Source organism: Saccopteryx leptura, chromosome 3 (assembly GCF_036850995.1).
Source record: "Saccopteryx leptura isolate mSacLep1 chromosome 3, mSacLep1_pri_phased_curated, whole genome shotgun sequence".
NCBI lineage: Eukaryota > Metazoa > Chordata > Mammalia > Chiroptera > Emballonuridae > Saccopteryx > Saccopteryx leptura.
In genome coordinates this window covers 70,198,414-70,218,758 of record NC_089505.1, presented here as the reverse complement: position 1 = coordinate 70,218,758, position 20,345 = coordinate 70,198,414, and the positions used below count along the sequence as shown (strand labels likewise).

Here is a 20,345-nt window from a genome sequence, read left to right as displayed (position 1 = left end):
CCGCAAAACTTTTATCCCCCAAGTCATCCTCAGACTCCAAGTTGTTCTCGTATTCACATCCCTCCGTTTCTGGCTCACCTTGATACTCTTCAGACAACAATTCATCCTCATATGGAAACATTTCTACAAAAAATTTTTTATTTCTGATTCAAGCTGTCCCATAATTTATTACTCCTGACTCTCCCCAAAAACTCACTGTGTACACTTGGGGAGTTCTGTCACCTGCCTTTAGTTTAGTTTCTCGTACCCAGGCTCCATGTTGGGCACCACTGGCCGTGGACCAGCGTGCCTAGTAATTCTGGATCCTGAGGAAGAACAGTGCAGAAGTAAGAAAATAGACTCAACAAAAAAAGAGGATGGGATCGGGGGGCCTCTTCAATGCTGATGGCAATATCAGAGAGAGCGAGCCCCCGGTATTTACTTTATTATATAGCATAGGCAATTAAAGCCTTTAATCCAATGTACAAATAGGGAAGTCTCTGATACAAAGCCAGTTATCTGAAGCATAAATTGGATTCCTCATAAGAGTACACCACCCTACATCTGCAACAGTCAAGGGTGTGGAGAAAAGCTTAGTGCTGAAAAGATCTTAGTATTAAAGATGTTAGTATTAAGAGATCTTAGTATTAATAGAGTCTAAAAGGCTCAGTCCCAAACCAAACCTTAGGCTACAATGACCCTGCGAGCCCACAGTCTGTCTCCCACACCCAACACCTCTCTCCCCAAGATATCCAAATTACAAAATAACCTGTTGGCTTATACCGGTGTTTCCCAACGTGGGGCCCACGCCCCACAGGGGGGCAATTCGATAGTTAAGGGGGGCAATTTGAAAACGGACTCAACACGACTTTAACTCTTTCACCCCAGGCCATTTAAATGCAATGCTAGATATCGGTGCCAAATTTAACAAAAAATGCAATTCTTAAATAATTGCGGTAAATAATTATTAAGTATAATTTTGTTTGACGAGACCAAAATATCAACTGGGTGATTGGCGTCATCAAGAAAACTTTGTCCTGGGTTCACCGCGGAGCGTGCTGTCTGCCGCGGGGAACCCCAGATGTTTTAAAAACTCGCTAAACAATGCAATTATTCTCACCTAATTGGCCCATCGCAACTTCTGTAGTGTTTCACATCATTCAGTTGGTGTTAATTTGAAATAAGTGTCAGTCAAAACTGTTGTAGAAGCTCGTTGATTTAATAAATATACATATATATATTGTATAGATATAATTGGTAAGTATTTGATTTTATTTTTATCAATATTAAACTCTTTATTAAGTACTTCTTGCATCAGGGCTAGAAAGCAATAATATTTTATAAATATTATTGGGGCTATAATAGTGCATGCACGACAATTTTAATTTTAGAAGCATAACTTTCCAGAAAATTTTGTCAAGTGGAAAAAATATAGATACCTTTTGATTTGCAGTGGTAGTGTAGTAAATGTGTTATATACATTTAAATAAATATGAATTTTTAGTATACGTTTACTCTATGTCACATTGAATATATTTTAACACATGTTTTAATTGATCTTATTTTTATTTCTTATAGCCCATAGTAAAATGAGTGGTGCAAGCAAGAAAAAACTCGTCAATATTCAGAGGAATATTTAAAATTTGGGTTCATACCCGCTGTTCACAATGAGCGGATTCCTTTTTGTCTTTTATGCCAGCAATGCTTGACCAACGAATCAATGAAACGAGGTCGTCTTGAGGCGCATTTGAAGGCAAAACATAGTGCTCATATTAATTCAGATTTGAGTTACTTTAAAACTTTAAAGAAAAATTTTGAAAAAAGAACAACATTAAAGTCTCTATTTACTGCTCATACTTCAACTAATAATTGTGTTCTTGAGGCTAGTTATCAAATTTCTTTATTCATCGCTAAAACTGGAGAAAATCACACTATAGGAGAGAATTTAATAAAACCGTCAATATCAGCATTTCTTAAAAATGGTTCTTGAAAAAGATGACAAAGATGTAAAAGCTATGCCACTCAGTGACAATACTGTTAGCAGAAGAATAGACGAAATGAGTGAGGATATTGAAAAACAACTTATTGAAAAGCTGAAAACAAGAAAATTCTCCTTGCAAATGGATGAATCAACTTTGAGAGACAGTGAGGCAGTATTGATAACTTACGTAAGATATATTGATAAAGGACATTTTGCTGAAGAAATGTTGTTCTGTAAAAGATCAGAAAGCACCACTACCTCCAAAGATATATATAATAAGCTAAAAAACTACTTAGATGTCAATGATATACCAATGAAAAATATAACATCTTGTGCTGCAGATGGTGCTCCCAATATGATGGGCAAGAAAAATGGCTGCTTAAAATTGATGAAAGATGTGAATCCAGAAATGATTCTTGTGCATTGTGTTATTCATAGGGAAAACTTGGTAGCTAAAAACATCTTGCCTGTTCTGAATGAAGTATTACATACAGTAAGAAAGTGTGTTAATGCTATTAAAGCTAGTGCCAAATGTGAGCGTCTTTTCAAGCTATTTTGTGAAAAACAAAATGAAGACCATGTGAGACTTTTACTTCATACTGAAGTAAGATGGCTATCTAAGGGAAACTGTTTGAAAAGATTTATGGAACTGTTTGATACTCTTAGTGATTTTTTAAGCGACAAACCTGAAATGAAGTATCTGTTAACAATAGATGGTAAAGCATTTGTGAGTTATTTAGCCGATATCTTTGAAAAACTAAATATATTAAATAAGCAACTTCAAGGAACAAATAAAACTCTTGTGGATGCAAAAGCAAAGATATTTGGTTTCATTACCAATATTGAGTTATGTCAGAAACATATTAACAACAAAAACTTTAAACAGTTTCATTGGCTCCAAAAATGTGAAGTAACTGATACCGCTTTACTTGTTATTGTCAATCATTTGAATATTCTATTGGCTGATTTCAAAGAAAGATTTTCTGATTTAAAACAAATTGATTTCCCAACATGGATGATGCAGCCAATGTTAGTGGATTTGTCTGATATATCAAATATGCAGTATCAAGAAGAACTCGCAGAATTGCAAAATGATGAGTCAGTTAAAGCTTTATTTAATATCAAAGGAGCGATGGCATGGCTTTGTGAGGAAACAGAAATCAAATACCCAAATTCAACCAAATGTGCAAGAAAACTATTGTTACCGTTTCCATCTTCATTTTTAGCTGAATGTGGATTTAGTGCTGTAAATGATTTACTGGTAAAAAAAAGAAATCGGCTGGATATAACACAATGTGGAGACTTGAGACTAAAGCTAACCAAATTGGAACCTAATATAAAATCTCCGTTCAGCAAGCATCAAGCGCAAGGATCACACTAAATTAAAATAATAAATTAATATAGAAAAATCTGTATTAAAATTATTTGGAATTTAAATTTCTGTTTTTCATTATATGTTTTGAAGTTTTACTTACTGTGTTTTGTTAACAATTTCATAGTGATTTCTTCCTAGAACCTATCATTTATGTTTATTAAGTGAACAAGTCAATTTTTTAATGTTAAAAATTATGTATGTTACATAGGGGGGGACATAAAAATTTTAGAAAGGTTAAGGTGGGGCATGGCACAAAAAATGTTGGGAAACACTGGCTTATACAGTCTCCAACAGTACTCTGTATCTCAATCCTGATCCAAAGCCCACCAGAGTGGGGATTTCCAAGGGTCTGAGACAAAGACCTTGGGAGCAGCTGATCAGAAGGCTGCGGAGGTGCAAAGATTACAATGGCCACAGCCATGATATTCTCATCTCCCGAGTTATTCTCATACTCCAAGTTCTCAAATTTACATTCCTCCATTTCTACCTCACTCTGATTAAACAACTTCTTCTCCTCAACTTAAAACACTTGTATAAAAAGAAAAAGTTCCCTCACTTTTGACCCTAACTGTCCCATTATTTTTTACTCCTGAATTTTACTATTATACTTTCCCCCCAAACCCTATTTACAAGCTTTACATCTCAAAAGCTTTATTTACTTTGCATGCACACCTCTGGGGAGAGTTTTGTTACCTTCACTTTCCCTTTTTTGAGCCCCACGTTGGGTGCCAACTGCCACAACCTGCACGACAAGTCTATCCAGGGTCTTGAGTGGGAAATGGTATGAAATTGAATGAAAAATAGAGACTTAAAGATATATACAGGATGGGTTCGGGAGGATGCCACAGCTCCTTGCCTATAGTCACTACTGTCCTGACCGAGCTGCAAAAACATGGCCTCCCCAGAAAGACATTTGTCTTTATTTTCTGGGTAAAGTAGGCCATTAGCAATTCAATGATGTTTCCAAGGCAACCCAAGAAAACCACTAGGTGCAAAAAACCCCCCACCAATACTTAACATACACAACCTTAGTAACTTCCTTCCAGTCCTTCAGCGGAATATGGGTGGGCAGGACGAGCACTGAAGCACAGCCCTTTGTTAACTTAATTAGGCAGGTGAGGTGGGGAGCTGGGCAGACCCTCAGCCCACAGCCAGCTCCCAGCACCTCTGTCCCCAAAATCCAGGCTGAAAATGTCCTGTTTATTCTTTGGTCCCCAACACCTGATGTTTATACAACTGTTGAGATTGATCACTGCTTCAAAAAGAAATACTAAACGTGGCACACATGAATATTTCTGAAATGAGAAACCACATCACATCAAGTCATCAAAGCCAGAATGCTCAAAACCAAAATACAAGACAATTCAGAAAAAGTACAGACTATGTTATTGGCAGTGTGGCACACTTGTCTGTCACACCTGCACAGCACTAGTTCTCACAATGCGGACTGATGCTCTTTCATTGCCTTTTTGTAAGATAATAATTCTATCAAGATAGTAATTAATGTTAATATTATATTAATAACTTATTTGATATAATAATATTATATTTATATTGTAAGGTATTTGTCCCCACCGAGGAAGAAGGAAGGGCATAGACACGAAGTGTGGAATAATAAAAGCTTTATTTAGTACAGAGCTTCCCATACAATATTCTCTGGTCCTGGGGAAGAGACCAGAGAAGTCGCATGGATGAAACCATGTGGGGAATATTTAAAGGGTCGTCTAGGGTGGTTGAGCTAATATGATGTGGTGAAATTTCATTGGCTGACAGATGGTTGCTCTTTTCCCAAGGACTCCTGGGAAGTATCTTTTGGTGCACATGGGTGTGGGCGGTTCTAGCCAAAGTTCCCGGGTCTGGTTCCTCATGTGACCTTCCCTGTTGCCCACCAACCTTACATATATAATATAGAATCTAGAAAGAAAATTCTGTTTTTCTTCTGGCATGTTTAATTGACATTTCTTTTTTGTGTGTATAGTTTAAGAAACTTACTTTCAAGCACATAACTTGCACTTTTTAAAGTTCATTTTAGGAGGGAAGAGAGAAAGGGAGAGAGAGACAGAGAGAGAGAGAGAGAGAGAGAGAGAGAGAGAGAGAGAAGAAGGGAGAGGAGCAGGAAGCATCAATTCCCATATTTGCTTTGAACAGGCAAGCCTGGAATTTGAACCAGTGACCTCACCATTCTAGTTGACGCCTCTTTTTTACATCATTACAAATTTGGAAAATTATTATTAAGTTTTCTTCATTCTTAAAAGAGAAGGAGGATAACAGGCAATTCCCACACATCACTGAAGCCCTTACTGGGGCTTTGAAATGGGACTGAGTACGTGAGGGCCCTGAAGATGAAGTTTCCTGAGCTGTGGCGTGGCAAATTTTCTGCTATGTGAGGTCTAGCCTTTGGGGTCCTCACAGCATGAAGCAAGATCTTTATTTACACCTCCAGGTTTTTTTGTTTGTTTTTTTGTTTCTTTTCTTTTCTTTTTTTAGCCAGTGAAAGAGACACACAGAGATAGAGAAACAGACAGGAAGGGAGAGAGAGAGAGAGAGAAGCATCAACTCATAGTTGTGGCACTTTAGTTGTTCATTGATTGCTTCTCATATGTGCCTTTACTGGGGGCTATAGCAAAGCCATTGACCCCTTGCTCAATCCAGGAACCCTGATTTAAATCAGCTACCTTGGGACTCAAGCCAGTGACCATGGGGTCATGTCTATGATCAAATGCTCAGTCTGGTGATCCTGTGCTCAAGGTGATAAGCCTGAACTCAAGCCAGTGACTTCAGGGTTTCCAACCTGGATTCTCAGCATCCCAGGTTGATGATCTACCCACTGCACTACCACTGGGTCAGGCATCCACCTCCAGTTCTGAGAAAGCCAGTGTGTAATTGCTGTCCCACTGATATTCAGAACCTTGAAGACCAACATGTGTGCATCCCATGTCCCCAGTGCCCCTCAGAGCCACGGGCTTTATTGCTCAACATTCCCTTGCATTCCACCTTCCCCTGAGGTTGGGTCTACATTGCTTTCTCTCTTGCCAGTACTTGAGTGGTCTACACAATGTTTTAATTATCTTTTTTCAGAATGTTCAATTGTCCCAGCTAAGGATTGTTTTCCCAGAATCTCTAGGACGTTCTCTGACTGTGATGCTATGTTGAATGATCTCCCTCTTGGGTTAAACTTCACCTGTAAGGTGATCACTTTCAGATGCACATCTGGACAAGAATCTCCACCTCTGGGGCCTCAGTATATCCACTTGCTGTGTCAGGTGATGAGCAGGTGAGACAGGATGATTCTTTTTTTTAGGTGAGAAAAGGGGAGATAGTGAGACAGATTCCTGCATGTGCCCCGATGGGGATCTACCCGGCAACCCCTTCGTGGGCCAGTGCTCAAGTACTGAGTCATTTTTAGTGCCTGAGGCTGATGTGCTTCAGCGGAGCTAACCTCAGTACCTGGGGCCACACTTGAACAATTAGTACCTGGCATCCTCCCGAACCCATCCTGTATATATCTTTAAGTCTCTGTCTACTGTGGCAGGAGAAGAGGGAGAGAGGGGAGTGAGGGAGTGGTGAGAAGCAGATGGTTGCTTCTCCTGTGTGTCCTGTCCTAGAATTGAACCTGGACATCCATGTGCTGGGCCAGTGCTCTCTCCACTGAGCCAATGGCCAGGGCTACAGGATGATTTCTCAGACCACACTGCACCCCTTACAGCCTGTGGAGCCGAAGTTCCCCTTTCATGCGTGGTCACAGCTCTCACACACACAGCTTCCTGTTGGGCAAACCCTGTTCCACCTCACAGATGGACATTTTTCTCCTTGACACTGGGACTTGGACCTGATCTGTCCTGTCAGATGCAGACATGGTGCCCCTGCTGCTGCTGCCCCTGCTGTGGGGGGGTGAGTGGCCTGAAGGAGGGGGGAGGGGCAGCTGGGGGAGGGGTGGTGGTTGCAGCTGAGCCTCTCTGTCCCTGCAGGGTCCCTGCAGAAGCAGCCAGGCTATGAGCTCCGAGTGCAGGAATTGGTGAGGGTACAGAAGGGTCTGTCTGTCCACGTGCCCTGCTACTTCTCCTACCCAAGAAGTTTGTGGTTTTCCTCTGGTTCACTCTATACCTACTGGTACCGGGATGGGGATCACCCAGCCATTGATGATCCTGTGGCCAGAAGCAATCAAATTGGAACAATGAAGAGAGGGTTTTGGAACCGATTCCTCCTCGCAGACCCAAACACCAACGACTGTTCCCTGACCATCAGAGACGCCAGAACCAGTGACTCAGGAACCTACTTCTTCCGAGTGGAGAGAGAAAATGATGTGAAATATAGTTACAAAAAAAAGATGCTGAAATTGCAGGTGACAGGTATGAGTGAGGCCCAAGTAGGATCCAGGGAATTGGGACCCGGTCTTTGAACAAGAACAGGACACTGGAACACTCCCTGATCCAGGACTTGGGCCCAGGGTGGTCAAGAGAGGCACACGACCTGGGGTGTGCTTGGACCTGAGTCACACTCAGAGTCTCCAAACACAGTGGTTCAAGCGCCTCCCTCTCTCCTCCTCTTCCCTGACAGACAAACCCGACATCCATTTTCTGGAGCCTCTGGAGTCCGGCCAACGCACACAGGTGACCTGCAGCCTGCCAGGGACCTGTGAAAAGGGAAGACGTCTCATCTTTTTCTGGGTGGGGAATGCTCTTGCCTCGCTGAACACTCAGACCCTCCACTCCTCAGTGCTCTCCTTCACCCCGAGGCCACAGGACCACGGCACCAACCTCACCTGTCAGGTGAAATGCACGGGATCTTCAGTGATCACACAGAGAACCATCTGGCTCAATGTCTTCTGTGAGTGTCTGAGAGATGGCTGGATCTCTGGGGGTAATAAGACTGTTGTGTGTTCTTGTGTGTGTGTGTGTATGTGTGTGTTGGGGAGACTGAGCTAGAGGACACTTGTGCATGGATCTGAGTGCAGGTGGGGGATGGGCCAGAGGACAGCAATCCCACCTTCCTGGTTCCCACCTCCCCTCTATGGGTCTGGAGTGGGTTCCATCCACCCCTCCCCTCTGAAGCGGGGCCATGTCTTTCTGTCCCAGATGCCCCCCGGAACCTCACCATAGGCATCTCCTTCAGAAATGTCACAGGTAGGAAAGAACCTCACCTCTCTGAGACTGGGACCTGCCCCCAGGGACATTAGTGTGTGTTGGGGGGTCATATATGGGAATGGCAAGGATAAAAACCATCACCCTCCATCTCCTCTTGTGGGTGCTGCCTGTACCTGTGTTTCACATCTGTCTGTCGGTCTCTCTCTCTCTCTCTCTCTCTCTCTCTCTCTCTCTGTACTTCTCTCCTCTAAGTCCTCAAGTCTGTTCAGAACACCTCCTCCCTGCTCATCCTGAAGGGCGAGGCTGTGCGGCTGCTCTGTTTGGCTGACAGCAACCCCCCTGCAGAGCTGACCTGGTTCTGGGGGTCCCCAGCCTTGAACGCCACCCCCATCTCCAGCACTGCAACCCTGGAGCTGCCCCGCATGGGGACTGCAGAAGAAGGGGAGTTCACCTGCAGGGCTCAGCACCTGCTGGGCTCCCAGACTCTCTCTCTCAGCCTCTCTGTGGTCTGTGAGTGTGGGGACACCTGGGGGCAGGTCACCTGGGTCCTGGGAGGACAGAGGCACCTCTGACCCCATTTCTCTCTCCCCACAGACCCCCCGCAGCTGCTGGGCCCCTCCTGCTCCTGGGAGGACCAGGGTCTGCACTGCAGCTGCTCCTCCCGAGCCCAGCCGGCCCCCTCCCTGCGCTGGCGGCTGGGGGCGGGGCTGCTGGAGGGGAACCACAGCAATGCCTCCTGCAGGGTCACCTCCCGCTCAGCGGGGCCCTGGGCCAACAGCTCCCTGAGCCTCAGCCAGGAGCTCAGTGCCGGCCTCAGACTCAGCTGCGAGGCCAGCAATGTCCACGGGACCCAGAGCGCCGCTGTCCTGCTGCTACCAGGTCAGGGGGTCTAATGGGGGACAGGCTTAGGGAGAGAGGAGTGGGTCACAGAGAGGATGGAACTGGGGTCCGGCTGTGCTTGGACGGGGTGATTGCTAGGACAGGGCCCTCCATCTCCTGCAGGAACAGAACCTACTGTGCGTTCTGCAAGGAGTTGGGGTACAAGAGACTGAGTCCTGTGGTGGGTGGTCTCACGCCCTCTCCTCTGCAGGAAAGTCCATGTCCCGGGCAGGAGTGGTTCCTGCGGCTCTTGGAGGTGCTGGTGTCATGGCCCTGCTGTCCCTGTGCTTGTGTCTCCTCTTCCTTTACATGTAAGCTTGTGACCAGGGAAGGTGCAAAGAGTTGTGTCATAGGAAGAAATTGGAGAGACCACTGTTTCTCACTAAAAGAAAGCTGTTACATGCAGAGGAGACTTCTTTGTGTGAGGAGTGAGATGGGAAACTAACTTTATTGAGGTAAAATTCCCATAGAATTAAAGTGTATAAATCATCGAGTTTTAGTGCAGTCACAGTTGTGAACCTATCACAACAATCAATTATAGAATTTTTTTCATTAGTCTAAAATGAAAGAAAAAAAAACTGTCCCATATTTTTAAATTGTCACACTGCCTCCCCCCCAACAGCCCAAGGCAACCATTTACCTATGTCTTGTCTCAGGACCTGCCCGTTCTGCACAGTTCATGTGAATGGACTCATACGGTACATGGTCCTTTGTGACTTCTTTCTCAGACCACGGTATTGTCAGGGGTCCTGTCTCAGTTCTTTATTCCCTTTTATTTCCAAATAATATTTCAGGGTATGGCCAGGGTATATTTTATTTTTCTGTCCACTTATTGATGGACATTTGGGTTGTTTCTACTTTTTTGCTATCACGAAAAACACTGTTATGATCACTACTGTATAAGTTTCTGTGTGTAAGATGGGCCTCTTGTGATGAAAACTCAGTCTTGGCCAAAACTTGGTCATCCACGGGGACAGAGTACTCACTTGCATGTCAGGAGGGTCTCCGAGTCTGGTCCCAGGATCTGAGTGCCTCAGTCGTCTTGTCAGGAAGGGGGGGCCCCTGCCCACCTATGCCTGAGCCACTCTGGCTGCTGACTTCTTCCCTTAGAGTGAGAGCCCGCAGGAAGCCAGCGGCCGAGAGACCCCAGGTCAGGGATGGTGAGGACCCTGTCGTGGGCACAGCCACCTGGGTGAGTGGTGGGGTGTCTTCTCATGCAGTGTGGGGGGTGGGCATGTCCATTCAATGAGTCCTGACTGAGTTCATCAGCATCTCCCCAAACCCGGCCCTCTGTGGTCAGCCGGACAGACAGCTGGGAGCTGACTTCCCCTCCATCTCCCAGAGCCCATGGTCAGCCTCCTGCCCACCCTGCTGACCACTGAGCCCACCTCCCTCTGCTGGGTACAAGCTGTCAGAACTATCTCTGTATAACTGTTCCTTTGTCCCTATTCTGGGAGTAGTACATCCTCTCTTCGTACCTCAGTTTTCCTATTTATAAATGGGGATAATAAAAATATTATTCATACTGGGTTTCTGTGAAGATGAATTCTGATTGTAAGCACTCACTATAGTATAATCAAAGTTTTAAATGAGTGAGTAAATCGTTCAGTTCATAAGAGATATGTGTGGAATAAGAAGATGAGTAAAAGTGCTCCAACAGTGCAACTTCCCCTTGGGACCATGTCTGCCTTATTCTTCTCTGACTCCCTTGTTTCTCCTTCACTCAGGGTTCCAAGCTAAAGCCCAACACAGAGAGGCCCCCAGACCAAGCATCACTTGCTGGGGATGCCCCTCCATCATGGGAGCAACAAGAAATCCAGTACGCCAACCTCAGCTTTCATAGGATGAAACCACAGGAGTCTCAGGACCAGGAGGCCACCAGCTCCCCTGTGTACTCAGAGATCAAGAGGAGAAGCAAGTGAGGACTCACTGAGAGCTCGGTCCTGGCCGCAGGCATCATGGCCTCTCCGGGTGAAGAAGTCAGGAGTAACTGATGCAGCAGGAGGAGAACTTGTGACAATATCAACATTAACTCCTGTGTGAGCGTCCCCAGGCAGGGCACAGAAGACAGGTGATGGGGTGACAGGGACTTGGGCTCACATGCAGGCTTCAGCACTTCCTAAGGCATTGTCATCAAGTGATTCACTTCATTTCTTTGACTCTCAGATTCCCATGCATTTTATTCGAACGTGGTTGTGAGCAGGAAATAAATTAACTCACGGAAATCAACAACAGAGCGCCTGATCCAGGCGTGTGCTCAGGGCTTGCTGGTCTCCTTTCTCTGAACAGAAATGTCCTGCTGGCAAGTTCTCCTGAACCCTGGGATGACCAGGCACAGAGGACAGGGTGTCAACTTGTAGGTTTCATTTTCCATTCCAGAACGCTTCAGAGCCTTGCCAGGGGAAGACCAGCCTCTCTCCCTAGTGTTCTGTTCATGATAGGGTATCTTATTATCTGTCTGGGATCATGTTGTCTCACTTCACCTGTCCATTCTTCCAGCACCTCCTGACCCCAGTCTCTTCCCTGTCCCATTTATGGACTCCACAAGGAGCTATCCAATAGCCTATTGGCCATAAGCAAAATCTGACTAGGTATTTCATCCCCCAAAAGGACTTATTCTGGGAAAGAAATGGGTTGAGATGCAGTCCGTGCAGCCATGGTGAGCCACATGCAGACTGGGCGAGGTAGAAGCAGGATGAAAGCCTTTTTGCAGAAGGGATGAGGAAGTTCATGGGGAGGGGCTGTTGGGACCCCAGAGCTCTGCTGTAACCATAGAGATTTTCTGTAGTGGTCTCATCAGTACATAAGGTGTGATAGCACCTCCCACAGACCCTCCCAATTCCTGTCTGGGATAAGATCTCTTGTAAATTTGGACAAGCCAGCCAGAGAGCTGACCCTCATTCTCTCGTACACTAATCTCTTCTTGGCTCCTTCACCTTAGACATTACATCACAGACATCTTCCTGTGGCATTTATCTACTCACCCACCCTCTCCTCTTGGTCTTTCTTCCTTAACCTTCCATGCAGGTTCCTACGAAAGCCTTTGCTATTCGAGGCTCCTCCCCTGTGGGCCATCTCCCTTGCTTTCGTCTGGCGTACACCTCCTGTCCTTCTCACCTGAGTTCACGGACAGACGTGGGTTGAGAAGATGGACTGAAGAAAGAGCTCATAGTCTTCCTCCTTCACAGTTGAACTAATTTACTTTTTTTATATATATATATATATAATTTTATTTTTTTAATGGGGTGACATCAATAAATCAGGATACATATATTCAAAGATAACAAGTCCAGGTTATCTTGTCGTTCAATTATGTTGCATACCCACCACCCAAAGTCAGATTGTCCTCTGTCACCTTCTATCTTGTTTTCTTTGTGCCCCTCCCCACCCCCTATCCCTCTCCCATTCCCCCCGCCCCCCCGTAACCACCACACTCTTATAAATGTCTCTTAGTTTCACTATTATGTCCCACCTACGTATGGAATAATACAGTTCCTGTTTTTTTCTGATTTACTTATTTCGCTTCGTATCATGTTATCAAGATCCCACCATTTTGCTGTAAATGTTCCGATGTCATCATTTCTTATGGCTGAGTAGTATTCCATAGTGTATATGTGCCACATCTTCTTTATCCAGTCATCTATTGATGGGCTTTTTGGTTGTTTCCATGTCCTGGCCACTGTGAACAATGCTGCAATAAACATGGGGCTGCATGTGTCTTTACGTATCAATGTTTCTGAGTTTTTGGGATATATACCCAGTAGAGGGATTGCTGGGTCATAAGGTAGTTCTATTTTCAGTTTTTTGAGGAACCACCATACTTTCTTCCATAATGGTTGTACTACTTTACATTCCCACCAACAGTGTATGAGGGTTCCTTTTTCTCCACAGCCTCTCCAACATTTGCTGTTACCTGACTTGCTAATAACAGCTAATCGAACAGGTGTGAGGTGGTATCTCATTGCCGTTTTGATTTGCATTTCTCTAATAGCTAAAGAAGATGAGCATCTTTTCATATATCTGTTGGCCATTTGTATTTCTTCCTGGGAGAAGTGTCTATTCATATCCTCTTCCCATTTTTTTATTGGATTGTTTGTTTGTTTGTTGTTGAGTTTTATGAGTTCTTTGTATATTTTGGATATTAGGCCCTTATCTGAGCTGTCGTTTGAAAAAATCATTTCCCATTTAGTTGGCTTTCTGTTTATTTTGTTATCAGTTTCTCTTGCTGAGCAAAAACTTCTTAGTCTGATGTAGTCCCATTCATTAATTTTTGCCTTCACTTCTCTTGCCATTGGAGTCAAATTCATAAAATGCTCTTTAAAACCCAGGTCCCTGAGTTGAGTACCTATGTCTTCTTCTATGTACTTAATTGTTTCAGGTCTTATGTTTAGATCTTTGATCCATTTTGAGTTAATTTTTGTACAGGGGGAGAGACTGTAGTCCAGTTTCATTCTTTTGCATGTGGCTTTCCAGTTTTCCCAGCACCATTTATTGAAGAGGCTTTCTTTTCTCCATTGTGTGTTGTTGGCCCCTTTATCAAAAATTATTTGACTATATATATGTGGTTTTATTTCTGGACTTTCTATTCTGTTCCATTGGTCTGAGTGTCTATTTTTCTGCCAATACCATGCTGTTTTGATTGTCGTGGCCCTATAATAGAGTTTGAAGTCAGGTATTGAAATGCCCCCAGCTTCATTCTTTTTCTTTAGGATTGCTTTGGCTATTCGGGGTTTTTTATAGTTCCATATAAATCTGATGATTTTTTGCTCTATTTCTTTAAAAAATGTCATTGGAAGTTTGATGGGAATTGCATTAAATTTGTATATTGCTTTGGGTAATATAGCCATCTTGATTATATTTATTCTTCCTAGCCAAGAACAAGGTATATTCTTCCATCTCATTATATCTTTTTCGATTTCCCTTAACAATGGTTTATAGTTTTCATTATATAAGTCCTTTACATTCTTTGTTATGTTTATTCCTAAGTATTTTATTTTTTTTGTTGCAATCGTGAAGGGGATTGTTCTTTTGAGTTCCTTCTCAGTTGTTTCATTGTTGGCATATAGAAAGGCTATTGACTTCTGTATGTTAATTTTGTATCCTGCGACCTTACTGTATTGGCTTATTTTTTCTAGTAGTCTTTTTGTGGATTCTTTAGGGTTTTCGATGTATAGTATCATATCATCTGCAAAAAGTGATACCTTTACTTCTTCTTTTCCGATATGGATGCCTTTTATTTCTTTGTCTTGTCTGATTGCTCTGGCTAGAACCTCTAGTACCACATTAAATAAGAGTGGAGAGAGTGGACAACCCTGTCTTGTTCCTGATTTAAGGGGGAAAGCCTTCAGTTTAGTGCCATTTAATATGATGTTAGCTGATGGTTTATCATATATGGCCTTTATCATGTTGAGATATTTTCCTTCTATACCCATTTTGTTGAGAGTCTTAAACATAAAATTGTGTTGTATTTTATCGAAAGCCTTTTCTGCGTCTATTGATAAGATCATGTGGTTTTTGTTCTTTGTTTTGTTGATATGGTGTATTACATTAACCGTTTTACGTATGTTGAACCATCCTTGAGATTCTGGGATGAATCCCACTTGATCATGATGTATTATTTTTTTAATATGTTGTTGTATTCGATTTGCTAGTATTTTGTTTAGTATTTTAGCATCTGTATTCATTAGAGATATTGGTCTGTAGTTTTCTTTTTTTGTGCCATCCTTGCCTGGTTTTGGTATGAGGGTTATGTTGGCTTTGTAAAATGTGTTTGGAAGTATTGCTTCTTCTTCAATTTTTTGGAAGACTTTGAGTAGAATAGGAACCAAGTCTTCTTTGAATGTTTGATAAAATTCGCTGGTATAGCCGTCAGGGCCTGGACTTTTATTTTTGGGGAGGTTTTTAATGGTTTTTTCTATTTCTTCTCTACTGATAGATCTGTTTAGGCTTTCTGCTTCTTCTTGACTCAGTCTAGGAAGGTTGTATTTTTCTAGGAATTTATCCATTTCTTCTAGGTTGTTGAATTTAGTGGCATAAAGTTTTTCATAGTATTCTACAATAATTCTTTGTATATCTATGGTGTCCGTGGTGATTTCTCCTCTTTCATTTTGGATTTTGTTTATATGAGTTCTTTCTCTTTTTTCCTTGGTAAGTCTTGCCAAGGGTTTGTCAATTTTGTTGATCTTTTCAAAGAACCAGCTCCTTGTTCTATTAATTTTTTCTATAGTTTTTCTGTTCTCTAATTCATTTATTTCTGCTCTGATTTTTATTATCTCCTTTCTTCGGCTGGTTTTGGGTTGTCTTTGTTCTTCTTTTTCTAGTTCCTTAAGGTGGGAAGTTAAGTGGTTCACTTGGGCTCTCTCTTGTTTGTTCATATATGCCTGAAGTGATATGAACTTCCCTCATCACTGCTTTTGCTGCATCCCATAGATTCTGATATGTCGTATTGTCATTTTCATTAGTCTGTATATATCTTTTGATCTCTGCACTTATTTCTTCTTTGACCCATTCATTTTTTAAAAGTATGTTGTTTAGTTTCCACATTTTTGTGGGATTTTTTTCCTCTTTTTTGCAGTTGAATTCTAGTTTCAAGGCTTTATGATCAGAAAATATGCTTGGTACAACTTCAATTTTTCTGAATTTGCTGATGTTGTTTTTGTGGCCCAACATATGGTCAATTCTTGAGAATGATCCATGTACACTGGAGAAAAATGTATACTCAGTCACTTTGGGATGAAATGTCCTGTAGATGTCTATCATATCCAGGTGCTCTAGTGTTTTGTTTAAGGCCACTATGTCTTTGTTGATTCTCTGTTTGGATGACCGATCTAGAGCCGTCAGCGGTGTATTGAGGTCTCCAAGTATGATTGTGTTTTTGTCAGTTTTTGTTTTAAGATCAATAAGTAGCTGTCTTATATATTTTGGTGCTCCTTGGTTTGGTGCATATATATTAAGAATTGTTATGTCTTCTTGATTCAGTGTCCCCTTAGCCATTATGAAATGGCCATTTTTGTCTCTGAGTACTTTTCCTGTCTTGTAGTCAGCATTATCTGATATGAGTATTGCTACACCTGCTTTTTTTTGGATGTTATTTGCTTGGAGTATTGTTTTCCAGCCTTTCACTTTGAATTTGTTTTTATCCTTGTTACTTAGATGAGTTTCCTGTAGGCAGCATACAGTTGGATTTTCTTTTTTAATCCATTCTGCTACTCTGTGCCTTTTTATTGGTGAGTTTAATCCGTTTACATTTAGTGTAATTATTGATACTTGTGGGTTCCCTATTGCCATTTTATATCTTGCTTTCTGTTAGTTTTGCGTCTTGTTTGATCCTTCTCTTTTGTTTTTCTATCTTTTGTTTTTATTTGGTTGTATTCCATACATCTTTCCACTGTTGCTATCTTTTTTATCTCATGTGCTTCTGTGGTGGTTTTTTCAATGGTGGTTACCTTTGAATAATGAAAAGGGTCCCTACCCTGTTCATTGTAGCGAACTATTTTGTGAGTACTTTTGCACTCCATCGTCCTTTGCTACTGTTAATCTCCATCTTCTCCCCCTCTTTCTTTTTGTTGTTGTCACAGTTTAAATTTGGTTTTATTGTGTTCTTCTTGGAGCTTTTACTTGTGGATCTGTTTTTTTTGTTCTTTGTATCTGATTGGAGAACCCCCTTTAGTAATTCCTGGAGTGGGGGTTTTCTGATGATAAATTCCCTCATCTTTTCTGTATCTGTGAATGTTTTTATTTCTCCTTCATATTTGAAGGATAGCTTTGATGGGTATAGTATTCGTGGCTGAAAGTTCCTCTCTTTCAGGACTTTAAATATTGGGGTCCATTCTCTTCTAGCTTGTAGAGTTTCTGCTGAGAAATCTGATGATAATCTAATGGGCCTTCCTTTATATGTTGTATTCTTCTTTTCCCTGGCTGCCTTGAGAATTTTTTCTTTGCTGTTGGTTTGTGTCAATTTCATTATGATATGCCTTGGAGTAGGTTTGTTGGGGTTAAGAAAACTTGGAGTTCTGTTTGCTTCTTGAACTTGAGGCTTTAGTTCTTTCCACAGGCTTGGGAAGTTCTCATCTATTATTTGTTTGAGTATGTTCTCCATTCCATTTTCTCTCTCTTCTCCCTCTGATATACCTATTATTCTTATGTTATTCTTTTTGATGGAGTCAGATAATTCTTGTAGGGCTATCTCATTTTTTTTAATTTTTGAGTCTCTTTCTTCTTCTCTCTGTTGTGCCTCAAGTTGCTTGTCTTCTATTTCACTAATCCTCTCTTCTATCTGACCTGTTCTATTAGCTAAGCTTGTTACTTCGTTTTTCAGCTCGTGAATTGAGTTTTTCATCTCTGTTTGATTTGTTTTTATAGTTTCAATTTCCTTGGACATATATTCTTTGTGTTCATTGAGTTGTTTTCTGAGCTCCCTAAATTGCCTTTCTGTGTTTTCTTGTATATCTCGGAGGATTTTTAGGATTTCTATCTTGAATTCTCTGTCATTTAGCTCCAAGGTTTCCAATATATTAAATTTTTTCTCCATAGATTTTTCCTCATCTAGCTGTGTTACCTCTCTTTCTTTTGTATCCATGATATTCGATTTTCTCTTCCTTAATGGCATCTGAGGGTGGTTTTGTTGATAGTATTAATGAGATTTAATAAAGAATAAAAAGTTTAAAAAATAATAAAAAAAAATCGAAAAAAGTTGTTTTTTTAAAAAAAATAAAAATAAAAAAAACTTAATAATGAAATAAAGAAAAATAAAATAAAATAAAAATTTAAAAAAAAAAAAAAAGGAAATTATTCCCCCCCTCCTTTTTTCCTCTCCTCTCCTCTCCCCTCTTTCTTGATAAAATCTTATGGTGGACTGTGAATTATAACAAACAATGCCTGTGATGGAGGGCCTGAATTGGGGAAAAGTAATAAAGGGGCAAACAAAAAAAAAAAAAAAAAAAGAAAAAAGAAGAAAAAAAAAAAAGAGCGTATGGACCCACAAAAAGCAAATAAGGAAAAAATTTGGGTCAAGAATAAAATGATTTGCTTTTAGGTGTTGGTTGTCTAAGAGTTATGATGAGAGGATTAAGAGGAAAACGGAAAAATGGGGGGACAAATTAAAAAATTACTATTGTATTTAGTGGAACAAGAACTAGATAATATGGAGAGCCAGGGATGGGAGCACTGCTAGTGAGTTAAAAAGATGAAGTAAAAAACCCCCAGAATGCCACAAACATAAGTTTGAGTCCCAGATAAGATAATTTGTTTGTTATTGAGGTTTGAGTGAGAGGAGATGTAAAGGAGAAAGGAAGAAACTAATATAGAGGGAGAAAAGAAAGAGAGAGAGAGAAAAAAAAAGAGGGAACCACTAAAAGAAGAAAAAAGAAAGGAGAGAGAGAGAGAGAGAGAGTTAAGGGTTTTGGAGTGCAACCCTCATAGAGAGAAAGGAAGAGAAGAGAAAAGATAATGGGAGATGTAACACTTATGGGTAGTGTACTTCAAGGAGAGGAGAGAGTAAGACCGGTAGAGAGTTAATCGGCCAAATTGGAGGAGGAAAAAAAAAGTATCAAGAATGAAGATAAGAGAAACAAACGAACAAATATAATAAAATGGGATAGGTTATAAAGTCTGCAGATTATTCTTGATTTTGAGAGGTTATCTTCTTGCTTTTTCTTTTCTCTCCCTCTTCCTGGTCGGTGACTCTGTACCCCGGGTTTTGCCCCTTTGCCACGCTCAGGTGGAGGTTTGCAGTTGATAAGTCTCTATGGCAATGTCATGTATTGTGCTTTAGTCTCGTTGGCAGTCGAGGCTATTAGCATTTATAGGCTCCGACAGTGAGAGAGTCCGTGTTCCTAGAGCCTTTCTCCTAGTCTTTCCTTCCTCAATTAGTAGCCTGATAATCCAGCTATGGGGTTGCTGCTGCCTCTGCCTGGATAGTAAGAGGCTCAAAGAGCTGGCAACTCCCCACTCTATTTCCACTCAGCACAGGGCTTTGGGTAAGGCTCAGTCAGTCAGAGCTGCTAGCATAATCAGGCGGGCTTTCCGGCCATTCAAAGACCTCTGGCTCTGCCACTCTGTCCGGTAACACAAGCGGGCGCCCACTTCCGGGGCGCTTGGAGGAAACTCTCACTCACTGGCTGCGCGCGCAGACCAGGATATCCGGCCAGCAGTCTCACGCTCTGAGTGAAACCCCCAACCGCAGGGAAAAGTTGCAACGTTGGAATTGAGTCTCGCTCCGTCCCCGTGCGCGGCTTTTGCAAGGCGCTGGGGCGGCCCGAGATTCCGCTTTGGCCCACACAAAGGCCCCTGACTCTGCCCCTCTGTGCGATAACACGGGCGCGCACTCCCGAGGCACTCGGAGGAATCGCTCACTCCTTATCTGCGCGCGCAAACCAGGATATGAGGCCGGCCGCGTTTCCCTCTGAGTGAAACACCCTCCAGTACGGAAAATCTCCACCGTTGGAATTAGTTCTCACTCCCTCCCGTGCGTGGCTTTCCCAGGGCGCTGGGGCTGCCCAGAGACTCTGCCCTCGGCCCACAGAAAGGCCTCTGACCCTGCCTCTCCGTGGGGCAACACGGGCACCCACTGCCGGGGCTTAGGAAGAAATCTCTCGCCCACTAACTGCGCACCAACCAGGAGACCGGGTAAAATGTCCGCGCCGCTTGTCTTTCTTTGTTTGGGTTTGGCGCGAGTGTTAGCTTGTATTGCCCGGGTTGCCACAGGATCAGATTTTCCTTGGCTTGGATCTCCGTGCCACAGCCTGGTTCGGCCGTTTGTGTCGTGGCCTGGATGTATTCACCCCCTTTGCCCGCCTCAGTTTCTATATTCAGAGTTACCAGAGAAAGCCGCCCTGTTTAGGTTAGTGAGGAAGGCGGAGCATTTCTTACTCCCTATTTCCTTCGGGGTTTGGTTATATATTTAGCCAATTTTTCACTCAATCATACCTTTGGGTGTATTGCGAAGCATCTGGAAGCTCCAAGTATAGGTTTTTCTGTTTCTGGTTGAAGATCTTGTTGAGTTTTGGGGGAGATTTATCGGTATCGCTTCCTACCCCGCCATTACTCT

At 42.4% G+C, this 20,345-nt stretch overlaps 2 protein-coding genes across 2 annotated transcripts in view; both read left to right on the top strand.

Moving 5' to 3' along the window:
• LOC136399263 (sialic acid-binding Ig-like lectin 5) overlaps nucleotides 1-12,468 on the top strand; it is a 45,572-nt gene extending 33,104 nt beyond the window's left edge. Inside the window, exon 9 of the mRNA XM_066374302.1 lies at nucleotides 11,026-12,468. Within this exon, the coding sequence (XP_066230399.1) occupies nucleotides 11,026-11,220 (195 nt within the window). The 3' untranslated portion in view covers nucleotides 11,221-12,468. The remainder of the gene's footprint in view (nucleotides 1-11,025) is intronic.
• On the top strand, nucleotides 7,376-10,383 carry LOC136399276 (sialic acid-binding Ig-like lectin 5). Its single transcript, XM_066374330.1, has 6 exons — nucleotides 7,376-7,684; nucleotides 7,893-8,162; nucleotides 8,411-8,458; nucleotides 8,672-8,929; nucleotides 9,014-9,298; nucleotides 9,510-10,383. Exons 1-6 carry the CDS (start codon nucleotides 7,510-7,512, stop codon nucleotides 9,611-9,613), a joined length of 1,140 nt encoding a protein of 379 aa, XP_066230427.1. The 5' UTR covers nucleotides 7,376-7,509; the 3' UTR covers nucleotides 9,614-10,383.
• Nucleotides 12,469-20,345: the final 7,877 nt, after the last annotated feature.

Excerpts from the sequence above, each read along its gene's own strand:
- LOC136399276 (XM_066374330.1), top strand. The coding sequence starts at position 7,510 with ATGAAGAGAGGGTTTTGGAACCGATTCCTCCTCGCAGACCCAAACACC. Across the intron at positions 8,163-8,410 it reads CATCTGGCTCAATGTCTTCT|ATGCCCCCCGGAACCTCACC; the intron begins GTGAGTGTCTGA and ends TTTCTGTCCCAG. Across the intron at positions 8,459-8,671 it reads CTCCTTCAGAAATGTCACAG|TCCTCAAGTCTGTTCAGAAC; the intron begins GTAGGAAAGAAC and ends CTCTCCTCTAAG.